Consider the following 23,435-nt stretch of genomic DNA (forward strand, 5'->3'; position numbering starts at 1 on the left):
AAGAAAGGTTTCCTTCAAGGGACAATCAATAGGAATAAGTTCAGACTACTCAGCAGAAACCATGCAGGCAAGAAGGCAATGGGACGACATATACAGAGCACTGAATGGGAAAACTGCCAGCCAAGGATCATATATCCAGCAAAACTCTCTCTGAAATATGAAGGTGAAATTAAGATACTTACAGATAAACACAAGTTTAGAGAATTTGCAAAAACCAAACCAAAGCTGCAAGAAATACTAAAGGATATTGTTTGGTCAGAGAACCAATAATATCAGATACCAGCACAACACAAGGTCACAAAACAGAACGTCCTGATATCAACTCAAATAGGGAAATCACAAAAACAAACAAATTAAGATTAATTAAAAAAAATAATACACATAACATGGAATCATGGAAGTCAATAGGTAAAAGATCCCAATAATCAAAAAGAGGGACTAAATACAGGAGGCGTTGAACTGCCATATGGAGAGTGATACAAGGCGATATAGAACGATACAAGTTAGGTTTTTACTTAGAAAAATAGGGGTAAATAATAAGGTAACCACAAAAAGGTATAACAACTCCATAACTCAAGAAAAAAGCCAAGAAAAACGTAACGACTCAACTAACATAAAGTCAAACACTATGAAAATGAGGATCTCACAATCTACTAAGAAAAACGTCTCAGCACAAAAAAGTATACGGACAAATGAAATTCCCAACAACACACATGAAAAGGCATCAAAATGACAGCACTAAAAACTTATTTATCTATAATTACGCTGAATGTAAATGGACTAAATGCACCAATAAAGAGACAGAGAGTCACGGACTGGATAAAGAAACACGATCCATCTATATGCTGCCTACAAGAGACACACCTTAGACTTAGAGACACAAACAAACTAAAACTCAAAGGATGGAAAAAATATATATCAAGCAAACAATAAGCAAAAAAGAAGAGGAGTAGCAATATTAATTTCTGACAAAATAGACTTTAGACTTAAATCCACCACAAAGGATAAAGAAGGACACTATACAATGATAAAAGGGACAATTGATCAGGAAGACATAACCATATTAAATATTTATGCACCCAATGACAGGGCTGCAAGATACATAAATCAAATTTTAACAGAATTGAAAAGTGAGATAGACACCTCCACAATTATAGTAGGAGACTTCAACACACCACTTTCGGAAGGACAGGACATCCAGTAAGAAGCTCAATAGAGACACGGAAGACCTAATTACAACAATCAACCAACTTGACCTCATTGACTTATACAGAACTCTCCACCCAACTGCTGCAAAGTCTACTTTTTTTTCTAGCGCACATGGAACATTCTCTAGAATAGACCACGTATTAGGTCATAAAACAAACCTTTGCAGAGTCCAAAACATCGAAATATTACAAAGCATCTTCTCAGACCACAAGGCAATAAAACTAGAAATCAATAACAGAAAAACTAGGGAAAAGAAATCAAATACTTGGAAAATGAACAATACCCTCCTGAAAAAAGACTGGGTTATAGAAGACATCAAGGAGGGAATAAGGAAATTCATAGAATGCAACGAGAATGAAAATACTTCCTATCAAAACCTCTGGGATACAGCAAAAGCAGTGCTCAGAGGCCAATTTATATCAATAAATGCACACATACAAAAAGAAGAAAGAGCCAAAAGCAGAGAACTGTCCCTACAACTTGAACAAATAGAAAGTGAGCAACAAAAGAATCCATCAGGCACCAGAAGAAAACAAATAATAAAAATTAGAGCTGAACTAAATGAATTAGAGAACAGAAAAACAATTGAAAGAATTAACAAAGCCAAAAGCTGGTTCTTTGAAAAAATTAACAAAATTGATAAACCATTGGCCAGACTGACTAAAGAAATACAGGGAAGGAAACAAATAACCCGAATAAGAAACGAGAAGGACCACATCACAACAGAACCAAATGAAATTAAAAGAATCATTTCAGATTACTACGAAAAATTGTACTCTAACAAATTTGAAAACCTAGAAGAAATGGATGAATTCCTGGAAAAACACTACCTACCTAAACTAACACATTCAGAAGTAGAACAACTAAATAGACCCATAACAAAAAAAGAGATTGAAACGGTAATCAAAACCTTCCAACAAAAAAAAGCCCTGGCCCGGACAGCTTCACTGCAGAGTTCTACCAAACTTTCAGAGAAGAGTTAACACCACTACTACTGAAGGTATTTCAAAGCATAGAAAATGACGGAATACTACCCAACTCATTCTATGAAGCCACCATCTCCCTGATACCAAAACCAGGTAAAAAAGAAAATTATAGACCTATATCCCTCATGAACATAGATGCAAAAATCCTCAACAAAATTCTAGCCAATAGAATTCAACAACACATCAAAAAAATAATTCACCCTGATCAAGTGGGATTTATACCAGGTATGCAAGGCTGGTTTAATATCAGAAAAACCATTAATGTAATCCATCACATAAATAAAACAAAAGACAAAAACCACATGATCTTATCAATTGATGCAGAAAAGGCATTTGACAAAGTCCAACACCCATTTATGATAAAAACTCTCACCAAAATAGGAATTGAAGGAAAATTCCTCAACATAATAAAGGGCATCTATGCAAAGCCAACAGCCAATATCACTCTAAATGGAGAGAACCTGAAAGCATTTCCCTTGAGAACGGGAACCAGACAAGGATGCCCTTTATCACCGCTCTTATTCAACATCGTGCTGGAAGTCCTAGCCAGGGCAATTAGGCTAGACAAAGAAATAAAAGGTATCCAGATTGGCAAGGAGGAAGTAAAGTTATCACTATTTGCAGATGACATGATCTTATACACAGAAAACCCTAAGGAATCCTCCAGAAAACTACTGAAACTAATAGAAGAGTTTGGCAGAGGCTCAGGTTATAAAATAAACATACAAAAATCACTTGGATTCCTCTACATCAACAAAAAGAACACCGAAGAGGAAATAACCAAATCAATACCATTCACAGTAGCCCCCAAGAAGATAAAATACTTAGGAATAAATCTTACCAAGGATGTAAAAGACCTATACAAAGAAAACTACAAAGCTCTACTACAAGAAATTCAAAAGGACATACTTAAGTGGAAAAACATACCTTGCTCATGGATAGGAAGACTTAACATAGTAAAAATGTCTATTCTACCAAAAGCCATCTATACATACAATGCACTTCCAATCCAAATTCCAATGTCATTTTTTAAGGTGATAGAGAAACAAATCACCAACTTCATATGGCAGGGAAAGAAGCCTCGGATAAGCAAAGCACTACTGAAAAAGAAGAAGAAAGTGGGAGGCCTCACTCTACCTGATTTCAGAAGCTATTATACAGCCACAGTAGTCAAAACAGCCTGGTACTGGTACAACAACAGACACATAGACCAGTGGAACAGAATTGAGAACCCAGATATAAATCCATCCACATATGAGCAGCTGATATTTGACAAAGGCCCAGTGTCAGTTAATTGGGGAAAAAATAGTCTTTTTAACAAATGGTGCTGGCATAACTGGATATCCATTTGCAAAAAAATGAAACAGGACCCATACCTCACACCATGCACAAAAACTAACTCCAAGTGGATCAAAGACCTAAACAGAAAGACTAAAACGATAAAGATCATGGAAGAAAAAATAGGGACAACCTAGGAGCCCTAATACAAGGCATAAACAGAATACAAAACATTACCAAAAATGATGACGAGAAACCCGATAACTGGGAGCTCCTAAAAATCAAACACCTATGCTCATCTAAAGACTTCACTAAAAGAGTAAAAAGACCACCTACAGACTGGGAAAGAATATTCAGCTATGACATCTCAGACCAGCGCCTGATCTTTAAAAGCTACATGATTCTGTCAAAACTCAACCACAAAAAGACAAACAACCCAATCAAGAAGTGGGCAAAGGATATGAACACACATTTCACTAAAGAAGATATTCAGGCAGCCAACAGATACATGAGAAAATGCTCTCGATCATTAGCCATTAGAGAAATGCAAATTAAAACTACGATGAGATTCCATCTCACACCAACAAGGCTGGCATTAATCAAAAAAACACAAAATAATAAATGTTTGGAGAGGCTGAGGAGAAATTGGAACTCTTATTCACTGCTGGTGGGAATGTAAAATGGTACAACCACTTTGGAAATCTATCTGGCGTTATCTTAAACAGTTAGAAATAGAACTACCATACAACCCCGAAATCCCACTCCTCGGAATATACCCTAGAGATACAAGAGCCTTCACACAAACAGATATATGCACACCCATGTTTATTGCAGCTCTGTTTACAATAGCAAAAAGCTGGAAGCAACCAAGGTGCTCATCAACGGATGAATGGGTAAATAAATTGTGGTATATTCACACAATGGAATACTACGCATCGATAAAGAACAGTGACAAATCTGTGAAACATTTCATAACATGGAGGAACCTGGAAGGCATTATGCTGAGCGAAATTAGTCAGAGGCAAAAGGACAAATATTGTATAAGACCACTATTATAAGATCTTGAGAAATAGTAAACCTGAGAAGAACACATACTTTTGTGGTTACGAAGCGGGGAGGGAGGGAGGGAGGGAGAGGATTTTTTATTGATTAATCAGTAGATAAGAACTGCTTTAGGTGAAGGGAAAGACAACACTCAATACATGGAAGGTCAGCTCAATTGGACTGGATCAAAAGCAAAGAAGTTTCCGGGATAAAATGAATGCTTCAAAGGTCAGCAGAGCAAGGGCGGGGGTCTGGGGACCATGGTTTGAGGGGACTTCTAAGTCAATTGGCAAAATAATTCTATTATGAAAACATTCTGCATCCCACTTTGAAATGTGGCGTCTGGGGTCTTAAACGCTAACAAGCGGCCATCTAAGATGCACCACTTGGTCTCAACCCACCTGGAGCAAAGGAAAATGAAGAACACCAAGGTCACACAATAACTAAAAGCCCAAGAGACAGAAAGGGCCACATGAACCAGAGACCTACATCATCCTGAGACCAGAAGAACTAGATGGTGCCAGGCCACGATCGATGACTGCCCTGACAGGGAGCACAACAGAGAACTCCTGAGGGAACAGGAGATCAGTGGGATGCAGACTCCAAATTCTCATAAAAAGACCATACTTAATGGTCTGACTGAGACTAGAGGAATCCCGGCGGCCATGCTCCCCAGACCTTCTGTTGGCACAGGACAGGAACCATCCCCGAAGACAACTCATCAGACATGAAAGGGACTGGTCAGCGGGTGGGAGAGAGATGCTGATGAAGAGTGAGCTAATTATATCAGGTGGACACTTGAGAGTGTGTTGGCAGCTCTTGTCTGGAGGGGGGATGGGAGGATAGAGAGAGAGGGAAGCTGGCAAAATTGTCACGAAAGGAGAGACTGAAAGGGCTGACTCAATAGGGGGAGAGCAAGTGGGAGTACGGAGTGAGATGCATGTAAACTTATGTGACAGACTGATGGGATTTGTAAACGTTCACTTGAAGCTTAATAAAAAAAACAATGCTCAAAACAGGGAATCATGGATGTCATTATGTAAAACATTACAATAATCAAAAAAACAGGGACTAAATACAGGAAGCATAGATCTTCCATATGGAGAGGAAACCAAGGTGATATATGACGATACAAGTTAGGTTTTTACTTAGAAAAATAGTGGTAAATATTAAAACCACAAAGAGGTCTAACAATTCCATACTTCAAAATAAAAACCAAGATAAACATAACGACTCAGCAAAAATAAATACAACTACTACGAAAATGAGGAACACACAATTTACAAACGAAAACTTCTCAGCACAAAAAAAGTAAGTGGAAAAATGAAATTGTCAACAACACACAAAAAAAGGCATCAAAATGACAGCACTAAACTCATAATTATCTATAATTACGCTGAATGTAAATGGACCAAATGCACCCATAAAGAGACAGAGAGTCGCAGACTGGATTAAAAAACATGATTCATCTATGTGCTGCCTACAAGAGACACACCATAGACTTAGAGACACAAACAAACTAAAACTCAAAGGATGGAAAAAAATATACCAAGCAAACAACAATCAGAAAAGAGAAGGAATGGCAATATTAATTTCCGACAAAATAGACTTTAAAGTTAAATGCACCACAAAGGACACAGAAGACACTACATAATGATTAATGAGACAATTGACCAGGAAGATATAACCATATTAAATATTTATGCACCCAATAACAGGGCTGCATGATACATAAAGCAAACTATAACAGAACTCAAAAGCCAGATAGACACCTCCACAAATATAGTAGGAGATGTCAACACACCACTTTCGGTGAAGGACAAGACATCCACTAAGAAGCTCAAGAAAGACACAGAACATCTAATTGCCAGAATCAACCAACTCGATCTCATAGACTTATACAGAATACCGCACCCAACAGCCGCAAAGTATACTTTCTTTTCTAGTGCACATGGAACATTCTCTAGAATAGACCACATATTAGGTAATAAAGAAAGCCTTGGAAGGATCCAAAACATCGAAATATTACAAAGCATCTTCTCAGACTATAAGGCCATAAAAGTAGAAATCAATAACAAAAAAACCACAGAAAAGAAATCTAATACTTGGAAAATGAACAATTCCCTGCTCAAAAAAGACCGGGTAATAGAAGACATTAAGGAGGGAATAAAGAAATTAATAGAATGCAATGAGACTGAAAACATTTCCTATCAGAACCTTTGGGATACAGCTAAAACCATGCTCAGAGGTCAATTTATATCAATAAATGCACACATACAAAAAGAAGAAACGGCTAAAATCAAAGAACTGTCCCTACAACTTAAACAAATTGAAAAAGAGCAACAAAAGAAACCATAAGGCAGCAGAAGAAAGCAAATAGTAAAAATTAGAGCAGAACTAAATGAATTTAAAAAAATGAATTAGAGAACAGAAAAACAATTGGAAAGAGTTAACAAGGCCAAAAGCTGGTTCTTGGAAAAAACCAACAAAATTGATAAACCATTGGCCAGACTGACTAAAGAAATACAGGAAAAGGAAACAAATAACCCAAATAAGAAATGAGATAGGCCATATAGCAGACCCAGCTGATATTAGAAGAATCATATCAGCTTACTAAGAAAAATTGCACTCTCACAAAATTGAAAACCTAGAAGAAATGGGTGAATTCCTAGAAACACACTACCTACCTAAACTAACACAAACAGAAGTAGAACAACTAAATAAACCCATAACAAAGGAAGGGATTTAAAGGGCAATTAAAATACTCCCCCCCACAAAAAAAAGCCCTTGTCCAGATGGCTTCACTACAGAGTTCTACCAAACTTTCAGAGAAGACTTAACACCACTACTACTAAAGGTATTTCAGAGCGTAGAAAATGATGGAATACTCCCTAACTCATTCTATGAAGCCACCATATCCCTGATACCAAAACCAGCTAAGGACAACACAAAAAAAGAAAATTACAAACCTATACTCCTCATGAACATAGATGCAAAAATCCTCAACAGAATTCTAGCCAATACAATTCAACAATATATCAAAAAAATAATCCACCACGACCAAGTGGGATTTATACCATGTATGCAAGGCTGGTTTAATATTAGAAAAATCATTCATGTAATCTACCATATAAATAAAACAAAAGACAAAAACCACATGATCTTATCAATTGATGCAGAAAAGGCATTTGACAAAGTCCAACACCCATTCATGATAAAAACTCTCAGCAAAATAGGAATTGAAGGAAAATTCCTCAACATAATAAAGGACATTTATACAAAGCCAACAGCCAACATCATCCTTAATGGAGAGATTCTAAAAACATTCCCCTTGAGAACGGGAACCAGACAAGAATGCCCCTTATCACCACTTTTATTCAATATTGTGCTGGAGGTCCTGGCCAGAGCAATTAGGCTGGATAAAGAAATAAAGGGCATCCAGATTGCTAAGGAAGAACTAAAAGCATCTCTGTTTGCAGATGACATGAACTTATACACAGAAAACCCTAAACAATCCTCAAAAAAAAAATACTGAAACTAATAGAAGAGTTCAGCAGAGTATCAGGATACAAGATAAACATACAAAAATCTGTTGGATTCCTCAACGCCAACAAAAAGAACATCGAAGAGGAAATCACCAAATCAATGCCACTCACAGTAACCCCGAACAAGACAAAATACTTAGGAATAAATCTAACCAGAGATGTAAAAGACCTATACAAAGAAAACTACAAGGTACTACTGCAAGAAATCAAAAGGGACCTACATAAGTGGAAAAACATACCTTGTTCATGGATAAGACTTAACATTGTAAAAATGTCTATTCGACCAAAAGCCATCTATATATACAACGCAATTCCAATCCAAATTCCAATGACATTTTTTAATAAGATGGAGAAACAAATCAACAACTTCATGTGCAAGGGAAAGAACCTCCAGATAAGTAAAGCATTACTGAAAACAACAAAGTGTGAGGCCTCAGTCTTCCTGATTTTAGAACCTATTATACTGCCACAGTAGTTAAAACAGCCTGGTACTGGTACAACAACAGACACATAGACCAATGGAACAGAATTGAGAATCCAGATATAAATCCATCCACATATGAGCAGCTGATATTTGACAAAGGCCCAGTGTCAGTTAATTGGGGAAAAGACAGTCTTTTTAAGAAATGGTGCTGATATAACTGGATAGCCATCTGCAAAAAAAATGAAACAGGACCTATACCTCACACCGTGCACAAAAAATAACTCCAAATGGATCAAAGACCTACACATAAAGTCTAAAACGATAAAGATCAAGGAAGAAAAAATAGGGACAACATTAGTAGCCCTAATACATGGCATAAACAGAATACAAAACATCACAAAAAATGCCAAAGAGAAACCAGATAACTGGGAGCTAATAAAAATCAAACACCTATGCTCATTTAAGACTTCACCAAAAGAGTAAAAAGACCACCTACAGACTGGGAAAAAATTTTCAGCTACGACATCTCCGACCAGCACCTTATCTCTAAAATCTACACGATTCTACTAAACTTCAACCAAAAAAGGCAAAAAAACGAATTAAAACATGGGAGAAGGATATGAACAGACGCTTCACTAAAGAAGACCTTCAGGCGGCTAACAGATACATGAGGAAATGCTCTCAATCATTAGCCATTAGCCATTAAAAAAAAAAAAAGAATGCAAATCAAAACTACAATGAGATTCCATCTCACTCCAACAAGGCTGGCATTAATCCAAAAAACACAAAATAATAAATGTTGGAGAGGCTATGGAGAGATTGGAACACTTATACACTGCTGGTGGGAATGTAAAATGGTACAACCACTTTGGAAATCGATTTGGCGCTTCCTTAAAAAGCTAGAAATAGAACTACCATATGACCCAGCAATCCCACTCCTCAGAATATGTCCTAGAGAAATAAGAGCCTTTACACGAACAGATATATGCACACCCATGTTTATCGCAGCACTGTTTACAATAGCAAAAAGATGGAAGCAACCAAGCTGCCCATCAACAGATGAATGGATAAATAAATAATGGTATATTCACACAATGGAATACTACGCATCGATAAAGAACAGTGAAGAATCTGTGAAACATTTGATAACATGGAGGAACCTGGAATACATTATGCTAAGTGAAATTAGTTGCAAAAGGACAAACATTGTATAAGACCATTATTATAAGATCTTGAGAAACAGTTTAAACTCAGAAGAACACATTTTTTGTGGTTACGAGAGGGGGGAGGGAGGGAGAAAGGGTGGGAGAGGGATATTTACTAATTAGATAGTAGATAAGACCTACTTTAGGTGAAGGGAAGGACAACACTCAATACAGGGGAGGTCAGCACAACTGGACTAAACCAAAAGCAAAGAAGTTTCCTGAATAAACTGAATGCTTTGAAGGTTAGAGTAGCAGGGGCAGGGATTTGGGGACCATGGTTTCAGGGCACATCTAAGTCAATTGGCATAATAAAATCTATTAAGAAAATATTCTGCATTCCACTTTGAAGAGTGGCTTCTGGGGTCTTAAATGCTAGCAAGCAGCCATCTAAGATGCATCAATGAGTCTCAACCCACCTGGATCAAAGGAGAATGGAGAACACCAAGGACACAAAGTAATAAAGAGCTCAAGAGACAGAGAGGGCTACATGAACCAAAGACTACATTATCCTGAGACCAGAAGATCTAGATGGTGCCTGGCCACAACCGATGACTGCCCTGACAGGGAACACAGTGGAGGACCCCTGAGGGAGCAGGGGAACAGTGGGATGCAGACCCCAAATTCTCATAAAAAGACCAGACTTAATGGTCTGACTGAGACTAGAAGGACCCCAGTGGTCATGGCCCCCAGACCATCTGTTGGCCCAGGACAAGAACCATTCCAGAAGCCAGGTCGTCGAACATGGCTTGGACTGGACAATGGGTAGGAGAGGGATGCTGGTGAGGAGTGAGCTACTTAGATCAGGTGGACACATAAGGCTATGTTGGTACCTCCTGCCTGGAGGGGAGATGGGAGGGCAGCAGGGCTTAGAAGCTGGCAAAATGGACACAAAAAGAGAGAGTGGAAGGAGGGAGTGGGCTGTCGTCTCATTCGGGGGTGAGTAATAGGGAGTATGTAGCAAGGTATACATAAGTTTTTATGTGAGAGACTGACTTGATTTGTAAACTTTCACTTAAAGCACAAGAAAAATTATTTTAAAAATTGATCTTAAAAAATGATAATAAAAATGTCACTTTCAAAAACAAATATGAAACAATTCAAAAAAAAGAAAACTACAAGACACCACTGCAAGAAACCAAAAGAGACCTACATAAGTGGAAAAACATACTTTGCTCAGAGATAGGAAGACTCAACACTGTCATAATGTCTATTCTACCAAAAGCATCTACAGATACAATGCAACCCCAATCCAAATTTCAGTGGCATTTTTTAATGAGATGGAGAAACAAATCACCAACTTCATATGGAAAGGGTAGAGGCCCTGGATAAGTAAAGCATTACTGAAAAAGAACAAAGTGGGAGGCCTCGCACTACCTGATTTTAGAAACTATTATACCACTATGATAGTCAAAACAGCCTGGTACAACAACAGATACACAGACCAATGGATCAGAATTGAGAATCCAGATGTAAATTCATCTACTTAGGAGCAGCTGATATTTGACAAAGGCCAAAAGTCAGTTAAATGGGGAAAAGACAGTCTCTTTAACAAATGGTGCTGGCATAACTGGATATCTATCTGCAAAAAATGAAACAAGACCCATACCTCACACCATGCACAAAAACTACCTCAAAATGCATCAAAGACCTAAATATAAAATCTAAAATGATGAAGATCATGGCAGAAAAAATGGGGACAACGATAGGAGCCCTAATACACGGCATAAACAGTATACAACACACTACTAAGAATGCACAAACACCAGAAGAGAAACTAGATAACCGGGAGCTCCTAAAAATCAAACGCTTATGCTCGTCAAAAGAATTCGCCAAAGGAGTAAAAGGCCAACCCACACCTTCGGAAAAAATTTTTTGCTACAACAAATCCAATTGGTGCCTGATCTCTAAAATCTACATGATACTGCAAAACCTCAACGACAAAAAGACAAAAGGCCAATTAAAAAATGGGCAAAGGATATGAGCAGGCACTTCACCAAAGAAGACATTCAAGTGGCTAACAGATACATGAGGAAATAAACGCTCTAGATCATTAGGCATTAGAGAAATGCAAATCAAAGCTACAGTGAGATAGCTTCTCACCCCAACAAGCCTAGCTTAATCCAGAAAAACACAAAATAATAAATGTTGGAGAGGCTGTGGAGAGACTGGAACACTTATACACTGCTGGTGGGAATGTAAAATGGTACAACCACTTTGGAAATCAATTTGGCACTTCCATAAAAAGCTAGAAATACTTCTGTCGAAGGGGCTTTTGCCGTGTGAGGGCTTCCAGGGGGAGGGGGAGAGCAGCCAGGGGACTTCTGTAGGGAGGAGGACTGCTCATGGGGGGAGGGGGCAAATGACTCTGGGCTGTTCTTCTGGTAGCAGGGATGAATGGGTCCCAGGCCACGTTCCAGAGTTGGAGAGGAGGATATGGGATGGGGGCGGGGGGCCGGGGAAGGTGCGGGGATGGGACAAAGATGCCAGCCCCTGAGAAGAGTCAGCTCTCAAGGAACCCGGGGCTCAGGCAGGAGGATCCCAGACATCTTAGGTTGGGTTCTGTACAGAAGCAAAACCAGTAACACATAGAGGAAGAGAGAAAGAGATTTTTCTTCAGAAAATGGATAACGGCGTTGTAGACCCTGGCAAGTCCCATGTCCCTGGGTCAGGCATCAGGCTGGGGGATTGTCCTGACTCATGTAGCTGCAGGCGCTGACGGACCCAAGATCAGCAGATCAGATGGCAGGCTGTTGGCTCATATCCCAGATGATGATGAGCCGGGTACAGGATCCAGAGCAGGCAAGCAAGCTTTGCCAGAAGGTCCCATATATATTTTGGATGTAGGCCACAACCCCAAGGAAACTCCACTTACAACTAATTGGCTGATGGCATCATGAAGGATGACTACATAATGACATAACTGCCAAACCACTGAGAATCATGGCCCAGCCAAGGGGACACACAACCTAAACCATCACACCAGGGGAATAGAGCCACAGACAATCCCCAAATGGTGCTTGTGTCTCATCTTCACCCACCAAGGCTTAGGCAGTTGTTAGTACTTTGGCGAGGTACTAGTCCCAGTCCTGGCACTTGCCAGCCGTGTGATCGTGGGGAAATGACCAAGCCCTAGAGCCTTGGGTTCTTCATCTGCAGAATGGGTTTGATCACCATATTGTGGGACTGGTAGAATGCATGTGGCATAAGTAAAGCACCTGGCAGAGTGCCTGGCAGATCGTGGGTCTTTAATGAATGGCAGTTATTTCTAGGACTCTTTTGATGCCAGACCTCATCACCTTTTCCTCTGGGAATGTTTTCATTACCCACGCCTCTCACATTGTATGAAGCTCAGTGGGACACCAAATACTAAATCAGCCAAAAATGCCATTTCTTAAAAAAGACTTAGGAAACATTCCGTCCTAGAGGAGGCGTTATTTAATTTGGGTGTAGGGGTGTCGTCCCCAGCTGGGTGCCACTGGAAGCTCCTAGAATTTGAGTCAAGGACCAAGTCCTTCCCTCCCTCCCAGCTGCTCTTCCATTCAAACCGCTGTTTTCATTCCTTCCACCCCACCAACCACCGGTCCTTCTTTAAAGTTGACCAAAGTGCACTGAAGGTGACCTAGGGAAAATGTCCTCTCAGTGGAGGGGCTGGGCTGTCGCTGGCCAGTGAGAGAGTGGAAGGAAGCCCAGTGCTCCTGGGCCTCACGGCAAGGGAGCCTCACCTCCACTTCTCAGGAACTCCTTGCAGGCATAAGCAGCTGGCTCTGCACTGGGCTCACCTGCACTGGGACAATAGCAGGAGACAACGCCCATACCTGCCCGAGGTGGAGCTTTCTCTCTGGCTTCTCCAGGACCCAAAAGTACCCGTGAAGAGCAGATTTCCATCCAGGCTTCTGTCTCTCCTCAAAGACACCATCTTAGAGTCGGGCCACCTGGTCACACCACCTTCTTTACAGCGAACTCCACACAGGCAACTACAGCTTCCCAAAGCCCCAAGCTGCCCTGGCTAGGGCATTAACTTATGGCGGCTCCCCCCCGGGACCCCAGCCCCCCAAACCCTCTTGTACTGGGCCTGCAGGTCTTAGGGGACATGGCACCCTCCTCCTGTATGACTGCTGCTCCTGGACACTACCATTCTATGAGGAACTCTCCCGGTCCGCCGCAACACCGCGTCTCCCAAACAGCAGATGCTCAATTCATGTTTGGGGGAAAAATGAGCCAGTGAGCAGAGACTTCCATTTATTAAAGTTTAATTTCTCCTACATTCAGGAATCAGCCAAGCAAATCCAGGTACATAACTTTTAGTGTTACACAATAAAAGACTAAAAAGGAAACGGGCACCCAAAAGTTAATATTGTATGTTTTTCTCTTTTATTTTATTGAGGGAAAATATGGAAAATAAGAATTTGCCATCCGAACCTTTTTTAAGCGTCAACTTCGGCGGCATTGATTACATTCTCCATGTTGTACAACCATCACCGCTTATTTCCTAAAGTATCTCATCACCACCAACAGAAACGCGGTGCATACTTGTTAAGCAGTAACTTTCCATTTCCCCCTGCTCCAGCCCCAAGTAACCAGGAATCCACATTTGTCTCTATGCATTTGCCTATTCTAGAAAGATCGATAGTGCGACGTTACAACATTTGTACTTTTCTGTCTGCCTTATTTCACGCAACATAATGCTTTCAAGGTTCACCCATGTGCTGTGTGTCAGGATTTCATTCCCCAGTCCACAGCACAAAGTGGAAGGTTTCCCATTTGTTTCACCAAATAGCAAAACTCTTACTCTTGAACCTGATACATAAACAGCAAGAAACACATGACCTATGTCGTTCATAAACTTTAATGATGCTGAAGCTCATCGAACCTTCTATGAAAAGGAACACCATTGGAAAACCTCCAAGAAAACACAAAGATGAGGCGGCAGTTCGAATTCATCAGGTGCTCCTTGGAAACTCTATGGGGCCGTTCTACTCTGTCCTGTAGGGTCGCTATGAGTTGGAATTGACTGGATGGCGATGGGTTTATTTATTTTTTGGTTTTGGGATTTCCCAAGGCCGACAGCAGGGGTGTGTTATCTAGGGGCCCCTTTCTTCTGAGATCTGGGGTCCCCTAAGTACTCCCCTTGACGCTTCACAGGTCCTCAACCTCTCCCTTCCTATGATCTGAGGCCACCCTCTCATACTCTGCCCCGCCTTCCTCAGATCCCAGACTGAGTTGAGGGGTAGTCGGGGTTTCCCAGGGCTGACGACAGGAGTGAGTTCTCTGGGGCCCCTCTGTTCTGAGATCCAGATCCTCTCAATCCTCCCCTTAACTCCTGGCAGGTTCTGGACCCCTCCCCTCTGACGATCTGAGACGGCCCTCCACACCCCACTGCGCCTTCCTCAGATCCCAGGGCCGAATTGAGGGATAGCTTGGGTTTCCCACAGCTGACAGCTGGGGTGGGTTCTCTGGGGCCTCTCAATTGAGACCTAGGGTCTCCCCAATCCTCCCCCTGACTCCAGGCAGTGCCGGGACCCCTCCCCTCTGATGATCTGAGACCGCCCTGACAGACAGCACTCGGCCTCCCTCAGATCCCGGGTGGAATTGAGGGGTAGCTGGGGTTTCCCAGGGCTGATCGCAGGAGCAGGTTCTCTGGGGCCTCTCTATTGAGACCTACTGTCTCCCCAATCCTCCCCCTGACCCCAGGTAGTGCCGGGACCCCTCCCCTCTGATGATCTGAGACCACCCTGACAGACGACGCTCCGCCTACCTCAGATCCCAGGCAGAATAGCGTAGCTGGGGTTTCCCAGAGCTGAGAGCAGGAGCAGGTTCTCTGGGGCCTCTCAATTGAGACCTAGGGTCTCCCCAGTCCTCCACCTAACTCCCAGCAGGGTCGGGTCCCCTCTCCTCAGTTGCTTGAGGCCGCCTTCTCAGACGACACCCTGCCCATTCAGATTCTGGGGCCCCTTTGTCTGGGGGATACCTTCAGTGTCCTGAAGATATTCATGTTTAGTGCTGACAGGGTCTGGGTCCTCTCCCTTCTGCTCACTGACTCCTCCCCAGTTAGGACCTCAGACTCTCCAGGCCGCATTCAGAAGGTGCCTCAGTCTCCCAGCTCCTTCAAAACCTCCTAGAGGAACAGCAGCAAAAGGTTTTTCGGGGGTGCTCCTGTGTTTTAGGGTCCATAGTCCCCTCAGTTCTCCCTTGGGTCCTGACCTTGACTCCTGGCAGAGCCTGGGTCTCCTCCCTCTGCTGACCTGAGGCTGCCCCCTTCAGACCAACCTAACCCTCCCTCAGACTCCCAAGAAAGAAGTCAGGAAACACCACATCCGGCCACTCTGCCGTGGTCTCCCAGGGCTGACAGAGGGCCGAAGCTGGATTCTGTGGGGCCTTTCTGTCCTGGGGTAGATGGACCTGTCAGTTCTCACCTTGAGGTTCCTCATCTTGGCTCCTGACTCCTTGATTAAATGCTCCCAGGACGATTCCCCCTCCTTGCCAGCTCGAGGGCCCTGATGGTTATCCCACTCCAGTACTCATTTCAGGAGCACTTCTGGAAACCCTGGTGTCTTAGTGGTTAAGTGCTATGGCTGCTAACTAAAAGGTCAGCAGTTTGAATCCGCCAGGCGCTCCTTGGAAACTCTATGGGGCCGTTCTACTCTGTCCTATAGCGTGGCTATGAGTCAGAATCGAGTCGACGGCACTGGGTTTGGGTTTTTTTTGGTCTGAGCGGCCACTATATACGAGACTCCACTGGAATGGTCCTTTACCACTGGCAGTTTAGCCATTTTCTAAGGGCTCTGAGGGGTCTGTTGAACTGTCAAACTCTGAAATCACGAATCTGAAACAGCCCAAAGCCGCCTCTGAAACAAGTTCCCATCTGGGACACTGATTTCATCATTGTCTTTCTCTGCACTTTTCTTCATTCTGACCGCGCCATCACCATGCTCACCCGCTCTAATCCTCACTTGTACCTGACCCTCTGCATTGTTTTGTACAGTGGAAGGGGATTTGTATTCTCTGGGCCCTGCCTTGAAAGCCCAGTCCCCCAGGGATGATCCCGATGTGGAAGGATGAGGAAAGGGGAGTGGTGGGAAATGCAGGTTGTATACCAGGGCCAGGTGTCCCCAGCGGGCACTGCACAATCGGACCTGGTAATTCTCCTCAATGGAGGCTGTCCTGGGCATAGGAGGATATTTAGCAGAACCCCTGCCCTCCATCCACTAGAAGCCAGTAGCACATCCCCACAAAATCTGTAAACATTAGCAAATGTCCTGCGGCAGGGGTGTGGGGGAAGTCACCCTCGAGTGAGAACCACTGTCCTCAGGACTTATGGGGTGATTTCTGAGGCTTTGCTGGAAACAGGACTTCTGCCCTCCGTGCTGCTCTACCACAGTCCCTAACTGCTTGCTGCTTCACCCACCATTATATGACCGTTTGACTGACAACATCCAGCTTTGTGGTAATGACCCAGAGCCCCCACTGGCCTCTATGACAGTCGTCTGTCATCCCATGGGGCGCCATGATGGCAGAACGCCATTGTCACTAAGCCCTAAGAGGCAGCACACACAGGGAGGTCGTGGACACATTCCCACAGAACTGGGGTTCTTGGGTTTGGTCAGACCATGGGAGAGGGTGCTACCCTATTTTCCACTTTCTCATTTGTCACTGTTTGGCTGTAGCCACCTTCACTGGAGAGGGTACAGGGGAAAAGGAGACCTCAGAGGTGATCTTGGGGTACACTGACCTTGGAACCTAGCTGGCCTTGGGCTAAAGGAAGTCTGGGCGGTGCTCAGTGGCAAGTGAGTCCAGGGTGTCCATGCTCTCCCTCAACACAAGACACAGGCAATGACTCTACACTTGTACTGATGAGGTCAAACCAATTCACTAGCTTCTGGAAGGTTCTGTCAGGTGTTTAGGAAGCTGTATGGACCATGGCAGTAGACACAGAGCAGGTGCCCAAAGTAACCATGTCGAATTGTGCTTTCGAAAGGCCTAGCTATTGTTACTCTCATTATGTGATTTTTTTTATACATAATATATACATAGACATACACACACGTGTGTGTCTAGGTATTTCCTATCACCCAGACATGAGAACCACCTGGGTGTACGACTTTAGCATTAAATGTCACACTTTACATACCTTCTGTACATTTCATGCAGTCCTCTCTAGGTCTAGAACCACTTCTAGTTCAGTCATATTTTACACTTTTCTAATCACTGTCACCTTATCGTGTCCTGGAAGCAACAGTGAAATACCGTGCCCTGGATCATCCTGGTCTGTATTTTCAAGACTTGGTTTAGCTGTCAGGACACAGCCCTTAAAACCTGTTCACACTCACTTACTCCCAGATGTTTCTAGAAAGCAGCCCTCTGCCCTAGCTCAGAGGGACTCAAGGTCGGCATATTTCCTTTAACTATTAAGTTCAAAACAGAGAAATGAGTAAATGGTAAGAATGAAGTACGGAGGAGGTCTGCTACTGGTGTCATACACTCTAGGCTTTGTAAACGAGACCATGTCCTTCAAGCAAATCCTTTTCAGAGACAAACCACCCGGTATTACGTTGTGCAAACCCACACCTTTCTACGTAGATCTGCATGTAAGCAAGTTTCCCGTGGGTTAAAGTGGATTTAAGGAGCATCCATCTCCACGTGACTCAAGTAAAGATCAAGAGGCATTTGGAATTACAAGATGAGAAAAACGCCCTTCTGAAAAGTGGAAGAGCTCACAAATTCAGGAAGCGTAGAAAGGCGATGGGCACCCATTTCTACCTAAGCACTGGTTTGTAACAGCAGCTAGACGGGGCTCTCCACCTGCAAGGCAGTGCGAGATGGGGATTACAAGCACTTCTGTCAGCCGTTCCCAAGTGTCCACTTCCCACCCACTCTTCGGCTCTCACAGGACTCTCCTACCTTGGGCCAAATTCAAAATCCAGGAAATGGCCACCTTGGGGTATTGGGGCTTGGGTTCTCCCACCACCTGATCTCAGAAGTCTTTGGGTGCTATGCCTAATTATCTATGGTAAGAACTGGAAAGTGTCCTTCTCATGCGCTTTCGGACAGAGCAGTGTTTACGGAGGCCCATTGACGAGAGCGTGTGTTCTCCTGTGGATACTCCAAGCAAGCAGAACCAACTTGTAAAGAGAAAGGCTTGTCTCCAAGAGGTTTCTTCCTAAGCACAACTATCACATCCTTGCAATTTTCAGTTCTAAAAATAAAAGAAAAAGCTCCCAGACCCAGCACCTGGAATCAAAGCCAAAAGGTAAACCACGGGACCCACATACTCATGAGCCCCTCTCATCAGAAAACCTGTAGGACTCATGGGCGGTGACTGTCACCTCCACAACGGCATGTTGGGGGACAGGAAGGGCACGTGTAAGTCCTTCCCTAAAGTGAGAGTTGGTCTTCCTTCATCTGTCAGTTGAAGAGAGTGTTATAAAAGGCACCAACAGGATGGGGAATTGTGCCTGGGTGGCCAGGAAGGCAGTGTGGTGGTTATGCACCAACGCCAGGGTTTGGAACCTGTCGCAGATTTGACAGACAGCTCTTTAATGAGTGGATGCAGGCTGTCCGAGGGGCTTTCTTGCACCCGTAACCTGTCTGAGCGTCACCTAGGGGCCTGCGTTATGCCAGGGAAGACCGTGCTTACGTTTGCTTCTACCATGCAAGCAAACCATACCTCAGAGGGTGACTCAAGTGCAAAGATAGACAAGTGACAGAGACAAGAATCATCACTCAGATAGATGGTCACTCATTTTCTGGTGCTTTTATTGGCCTGCACACATCCTGGGAAAACAACTGCCTTATCTGTGGTGGTCCCTGAACACAGGACACCCTGGGGGCCTGATGATAGCTGGCCTGTAGTCTGAGAAGCAGGGGCAGTTGGCGAAGCAGTGGAATGGCATGGCTGGGGGTGAGGAAACAGGCATGTGAGCAGCAGGCCCCATAGCCCTGATGGGCATGGGGACCCAGGGGCAGCAGAAGGGCAACAGGCCCGCCCAAGGCAGGAACATGGCAGGGGAGCTGTGGTATCCCGGAGGCTCAGCTTGCAGACCCACCATTGGCCCAAAGGAACATATCTGTGCAGCAGCCCTGACACGGACAGCCCAGGGGGGCTGTGCGAGGATGGTGGCCTCGGCACCAGGGGTAGCCCAGGGAGCCTGGGTCCTCTCTGGCTGGCGGGGAGACCGCGTTGACAAGAGGGCCGCAGCCTCCATGTTCCTCCCAACATCCTCAAGGGCCCTTGCTGCAGTTGCTGGTGGCGCCCAGCCAGCAGTGCTGCTTCCGGACGTGTCATCGGGCAGTTCTGGGTTCCCCAGGCCCGCCGGCTTGTTCTCACCGGGACACGTGGGAGCTTCCTGTCGCTCCATGGCTGTAGGTGCTGAAGGAGATCTTGGGGCTTCGGGCTGCCTCTCCCTCTGCTGGGAGTACACGTGCACGACGGCTTTGGATGACCCTGTTACGCCCACTCTTCTCTTCATCTTCAGGAGAAGCTCAGGGAAGTCTCTTTTAAAGTAGGGGCAATAGTAGAAGTGTAACTAAGATCCACATTTTAAAAAGAAAAAGAAATGAAAGTGACGTCACAGGAGAACTGACAGCAACTAAAAACAAATCTCCACCCAAGCAGTGTCACTAGCTGTCCTGGCGGCCTTCTGACAAAGGTCACAGTCCCAGGTGGTAGCTGGAAACACGACTGTTAACCCTCAACATTCCCCAACCTCCGACCGGCATTTCACCCCTGGAACAGGACTCAAAGAGCAAAAATCCAAGTAAACAACCCACCAAGGTCCAGGTACACAACCGACCGCAAGGGGACTCTGAAATGGCACTGAGACTGATAAAGACTCGCAGCCTTCACGACGACATGGACCTGGCAATAGACCCAATCCCTTGCTGGGAGCCACGGGCTCTTCACCACCTGGGGCCACTGGCCGGGCTCCACAGGCCCGGTACTCTGCCTTCAGCACTCTCGTTAAATGGCTTAGGGCAGCACCTCGAGTCCAGCTTGCAGGGCCCTGCTGTCTGCAGAGGAAGGGAACAGCACGGCTAGCTAGGGGACAAGTTCAAGAGCTGTGGTGTCATAGGGCGTATCAGTCGCAGGAGGGAACACAGATCCTGAGATGTCACAGCTATCATCTTTGAAACCCTCTCCCCAAAATAACGCTCAGTCATTGTCACCACCACCCAGAGGGGACACAGGCCTAGGAGCTGTCCTGCACCTCGCCCTAGGTGCCCCGCTCCCCAGAGGCTGCCCTGGGAGTTCAATGACCCTGTCCCCGAGCCCACCGCCTTAGCCCTGGGAGGGAGGCCCTCATTTGTTACCTTGCTCACGACACACACTGATCTTTCTTCTGTGAACCATCTAGCGCGGCAGACAGGTCGCCAAGCAATCTGGTGCATTTTGCTGAAGCCGTAGAGGTTGAGCTGGCGGATGAAGCTCTTCATATAGTGCGTTGCAAACACTTTGTCAGCACCGTCCCGGTCCAAAATCTCTTTTTGAAATAGTTTCTCGTTGATCCCGATGCACGCGCCGTTACACTCCCACCAAATGGACACAAACTGATTGCTGCTCACAATGTTCCACAGTTTCTTGGGGAAGGGGAGAGAAAACAGGCTCCCGTCCCTCAGGGACAGGGTGTTCGTGCCTGGGCCTGGCCTTCTCAAGGAGGGCCTTTCGGTCGGCGTTTGGAAAGCAGTGTCTTCGAGCAGGAATCTCCCGTTGGGGCAGCCAGGTGGCAGGGGATCATCCCAGGCCCCTGCCGGAACTGCTGGAGGAGCAGGGCCCGCACTGACAGTTCGGGGTGCCCCAGCCCTTGGGGGAGAATGGGCCATGCTCGAGCCTGGGTCCTGGCTTGGGGGACTGCTTTTCTTGCCACTATCCATGCAAAGTGAAGGCTCTGCTTCCTTCCTAGCAACAAGGGTGAGGCTTAGCCCCCAGCGCTGGGCTCACAATGCAGCCCCAGGTGTCACAATGGCGGCCAGGTTGCTTGACAGTGACATCATAGGACACTTAGCAAGTGACCTCAATAGAAAGCCCACCCAGACAGATGGGTGACCTGTCAGCATGTCCCACATTCTGGGCCACACATGCTCATTTCAAAATGTCATGGCTGATTCAAACATTTGTGTTTCCGGGATCAGGCCCAACCTTCCTTCAAACCAGGACATGTCTTCTTCTGAGAGCCCCTGGGTCAGGTAGAACCAGATGGAAGTCACCGACTCAGCAGGTTCAGAGCTCCTTCACGGAACTCACTGGCTTTGAAGTGCTGCACGGGATTAACGTTTGCAAACACTGAGCAGAATCTTGGACAGGTGTCCATGGTCAAGGCTGGAGCCAACCACCGTTGTAGCACAGTCACAGGCAGGGGCAGCAAAGTCCTCCACAGAGACCCCGTACCATGCCCTCAGGATAGCTCATGGGAAGGCATACTGCAGATGGGTACGCTGGTGACTGGGCTGGCCCCCTCTTCACCCACTGCTGAGCACCCACAGGATGGAAGGCGTCCTTCCTCCTGCCTCTCCTCCGCATAGACATGGGCCCCCACCCACAGAGACTCTATTACACGCCCTGCGTCTCCGTGATCTCTCCATGACAGGGCACTTGCCCCCTGTCCTTAACACACGTCTTCTTTCCCCTGACCACGTCAGAGAGAAATGTGTCTTGGATCTGCCCTGGTGTTTGACCCCTGCAACCGTTCTTTTCAGGTTGGGACTGGGAGGTCCAGCATGGGATGTCTGTCCACCCAGAGCAGCATCTGTATCTCGTTCTCCCTGAGGGAAAGCAGCTGCTTTCCCAGATTGAGTTTTGCTTCCCAAGGTCTCCTTGACTACTTAATTGTACTAAGTATGCACCCTGGCTTGGTGGGGGAGGGGGGGATGACAGTTTCTACTGGCGACTTCTAACGTGTTGCATCATTAAACAGAAAATGCAGGCTTACAAAATTAATCTTGTAGCTAGAGGGGAAGGAATGGTCTTTCTGGTTAAGCACCTTGGTCACAGGATGGCTATGCTGTTTGCATCTCAACAAAGACACCTTCCAGGCATAGGATGGGCAGCCAGGTGTGCCTGATCAAAGGCCCCTTCCTCTTATGCCATTTCCCTTTCCCCATGCACTCCAGCACATATACCCCTCCAGTTTAAGGTTTTAATCTACAGCATCAATCCCTCTGTCTCCTGCCTACAATGCATTGTGGGGCATGCATAGAAGGGATGAGGGTCTGAACAAGACTGACCCCATGATGAATATTGCCCAGTTCCTCTTCATCCTAATCTCTGCGTTACTAATAAAAGCTTATGATCTCATCACTGGATAAGATCAGCTGTTTGCTGAAAGCTAAGCACTGCACCAGCTCATTTTTCTTCTTGGTTCACCACACACCCACATAGGGGGCACCACTCCATGACGCCCCATCTCAATCCAGGCACAGAGACTGCTGACCACTGAGGTGAGGCGGAAATAGGGACCCAGGCCTGAGGCTCTCCTGCACCGTGGGTGAGAGCCAGGGATCTCACTTGGAAGGCTGAGGTTGGCATCCCAGCCCAGCCATGTCCAAGCTCTGTTACCGCAGGCGTGTTACTTAACCTCTCTGAGCCTCAGTCTCCTCACGGTGGTGACAGTGTCAGCAGCTGCCTTACAGGGATGTGAGGATTCAGTGAGACCCACCCAGGGAACAAGGTACCTGGCAGGAAGGCAGAACTGCTGGCGTTGCTTTCAAAGATGTTGTGCTTGACAGCAAGTCTGAAATCTACTGAGCCTAA

General features: G+C 45.0%; 1 protein-coding gene across 1 annotated transcript; it reads right to left on the reverse strand.

The window, feature by feature from the left end:
- Window positions 1–12,293: 12,293 nt before the first annotated feature.
- Window positions 12,294–22,184, reverse strand: LOC104847038 (heat shock transcription factor, X-linked-like). The gene is made up of 2 exons (XM_023540372.2): window positions 20,999–22,184; window positions 12,294–20,214 (listed from the first exon to the last, which is right to left on the reverse strand). The coding sequence occupies exons 1-2, from the start codon at window positions 21,557–21,559 to the stop codon at window positions 19,480–19,482; spliced, it is 1,296 nt and encodes a 431-aa protein (XP_023396140.2). The 5' UTR covers window positions 21,560–22,184; the 3' UTR covers window positions 12,294–19,479.
- Window positions 22,185–23,435: the final 1,251 nt, after the last annotated feature.

Source organism: Loxodonta africana, chromosome X (genome assembly GCF_030014295.1).
Source record: "Loxodonta africana isolate mLoxAfr1 chromosome X, mLoxAfr1.hap2, whole genome shotgun sequence".
In the NCBI taxonomy this organism is placed as follows: Eukaryota; Metazoa; Chordata; class Mammalia; order Proboscidea; family Elephantidae; genus Loxodonta; species Loxodonta africana.